At 31.3% G+C, this 3147-nt stretch overlaps 1 protein-coding gene across 1 annotated transcript; it reads left to right on the plus strand.

Annotated features, from left to right (window-relative positions):
* Positions 1-219: 219 nt before the first annotated feature.
* Positions 220-1377, plus strand: LOC101244813 (uncharacterized). The gene has a single exon (XM_004230751.5). It carries the CDS (start codon positions 785-787, stop codon positions 1232-1234), a length of 450 nt encoding a protein of 149 aa, XP_004230799.1. The 5' UTR covers positions 220-784; the 3' UTR covers positions 1235-1377.
* The last annotated feature ends 1770 nt before the right edge of the window (positions 1378-3147 follow it).

The raw sequence follows: 3147 nt of genomic DNA on the forward strand, positions 1-3147 counted from the left end.
TGGACTCGGATAATTTTTTATGTTTTTTCATTTGCTTTACTAATCCTGAATATAGGAAATAACAATTTTTTATATTGTTTGTTTTTCTTCACTCATTATCAGGACTTAGAAAATGTAATTAAAGCAAATAAAAGTTCAAAAGTGAGAAGAAACAGAACCACATCAGTCCTAAATTCAAACTACTAATAATAATAAGTTAAAAGAGTTGTGATATTTTTTGGTGGTCCATAAATAATTCCTGAGATTTTTTAAATATATTAACAGAACCAGAACAGAAGAGAAACAGAACAAATTTGAGGAAGTTTTTTGCTTTTCTGCTGTAACAGACTTCTCTTCTTTCTAATTTCAAGATTTCATATCATATCAAGAACCAGTGAACACAGCTTCTATCTCTACCAAGAGAAAAAAAAAACAGTTGTTTAAAGAAAATGAAACAAAAAAAAGTAGCTCACCCCACCCCTACCCACACCACCCCTGTTTTGCTCATTTTTGTATAATAAAGTTAGGCTAAAAAGGCATTTTTCTTGGGCTTTGTTCTGTTTCACTCTCACATAAACATAAACCTAAATTGTTAAACACTCCCCATTCAGCCATTCTTGCCCTTTTTTACTTTTTTTCTCTTTTCATTTCAATCACAAAATCTCATCTTCTTCGTTGGGCATTTTCCCCTTCCAAGATTACAACTTTATTGATTAATATTATCTAATGTGATAATATTTTCAAATCGGAGAACGACAAGAACACAAAGTCATTTGAAATTTTTAGTTTTGGGTATTCTGCGAAAATGTCTTCTACACCAGCTGAATATCCTTTACAGCAACAGCTACCACCGCCCATGTTTATGAGCCAACAAGCTTATTCGGGTCGTCCGGGTCACGGGTCGGTTGGACCCGTAATCGCTGTTCTTGCTGTTATAGCTGTATTGGGAGCCATCGCTGTAATGATAGGCAGATTGTGTTCGGGTCGGAAGATAATGGGTCGTGGTCAGTACGATTTTGAAGGTTGGGTTGAGACCAAGTGCGCGTCTTGTATTGATGGCCGGGTCGACCCGATACCACGACCGGTAGCTATGGCGCCGCCGCCGGTGGTGGTTGCTGAGAGCAGTAGCAACGGTAGTCCCGGCGGTTCTGCGCCGGTGTCGGTGCCGGAGACGGTGGAGACGAGAGAGGAAGAAGCATCAAATCAACAAAGTAATTTACATGAGCATCATTCACATGAAAGAACAGAGTCTTGAAATGCTTTTTTTCTTTTTCTTTTTGAGCTTTTTGAGAGAAAAAAAATCGTGTTTAATGTTTTAATTAATCTGAGTATTTTCCAATAGTGGAATTTATAAATATCGTAGCAATTCTTTCTATATAATTTCATTTTCTACTCTTTTGACATTTTGGAAAAACTAATATTTAATTATATAACTTTGCACTATATTATATTAATATGATAAATCCAATAATTCGTTAACATTCTCACATGTGAAATGAAAAGTATTTGTGTGGCTTCTTATTGTTATAATTATTATAGAATTAGAAAAAGGTCCAAAAGGAATCAACTAATTTGGTCATTCATTTTTAACATAAGCTATTTTCGAAACTTTATATTGAAAAGCTAAATAATTGAAAAAGGAGGACCCTTGATGTTGAAGTTTTAACGAATGACGTGTTCTTTTGCAATCAACTGTCTTCCAAAGACAATAGAATAAAAATAATGATGGGATATATTTTTTGTATTATTTAATTATTGTGTTTGGAATAATTTATTCTATTATTTATGTCGTAACATTAAAATAATTTGTTTCTAATCAAACGATTCCTATATCCCAATCAATTAAGATTCTTACAATGTATCTTGATTCTTGATTTTAAAAGAAATCACTTTTTATCATAGATTTATGGATTTAATAATTTGCTCCAACAAAATTTAAATATCATTAGTGCATTTAAATTGAGAGCATTCTGGTCCCAAACCAACTGTGGGTTTGGTTTGGTCATTTATGGCCTGTGGTCTCTGGGCTTTCTTTATTCGATCTTTTCGTAACTCTACCAACATATTATCCGACTAACTTGCTTACCCAACATAATAAATGTTTTTGTCTTTCGTAAAAATGTCATAAATGCTAAGGGATAAAATTAGCGTTTTGACAGGTGATTTCACGTTAATTTTATATCATGAGATGAAATTTTAAATATTATAATAAATGCATAAGTTTATATTTTGTATAAAGTACAACTCACATTTATATCTACTGATAGTTTATTTCATATTTGAATAAAATTTATAATTTATAATTTTTATTACTTATTATCAAATTTATTTACCAAGTAATGTCTATAAGTAACGATGTTTGTTTGTCTTATTGGGCATATGATCGAGAAATGCAATTTCAACGTGATTTTTTTTTTAATATGTAAGAGGATTATATTAAAGATTGATACATTAGGTTCAATATAATTTTATTTTTTATTGAATGAAAGTTTGATCAATGAATGTTGTATTTTTAATAGATAACTTTGTAATAGTATATAATGTGCTTTTATAAACTTTTGCTTATTTAGTATGATGGCATTACGAATCGAGACTATTTTATTAGTTTTACATTTTTAAGGTTTTTATGTTTATGAGAAATATACAACATAAAAAGTCAAATTACATATTCGAATAAAACTTTAATTTCATCTCATTATTTCATATCGCGTCGCCAAACGGGCCTTTAGTTTAATTCCGCTACATATGCTTGAGCTTTAGAAATATGAAACTCCAATGAGTAACTTCTAGAAATTTTACTAGTTTAAGAGCTAATTACTTATGCATACGCTGGTTTGGTATATTTCGTTTCTCATCCATTTTTGGTCCGTTTAGATATGTCCAAATATATGTACTTCGGGAGAAGAGCTAGTTGCCTAGTTTGCAATATTACGAATCTCATCAAATTTTCGTGCGTTCAAATATGTCTAGATAGATGTACATCGGGATAAAAGCTAATTGCTTGGACACACGCTAGTTTGCAATATTATATATCTTATAATTTTGGTGCGTTTAGATACTCTAGATTGATGTATCTTGGGATACAATAGGTTAAAAATATGTGTGATTTGTTCTACATACATTGTATCCAAGTGCATTCACATGAGGCCGAAAGAAAAATCTCACTTC

Source organism: Solanum lycopersicum, chromosome 1, assembly GCF_036512215.1.
Source record: "Solanum lycopersicum chromosome 1, SLM_r2.1".
In the NCBI taxonomy this organism is placed as follows: domain Eukaryota; kingdom Viridiplantae; phylum Streptophyta; class Magnoliopsida; order Solanales; family Solanaceae; genus Solanum; species Solanum lycopersicum.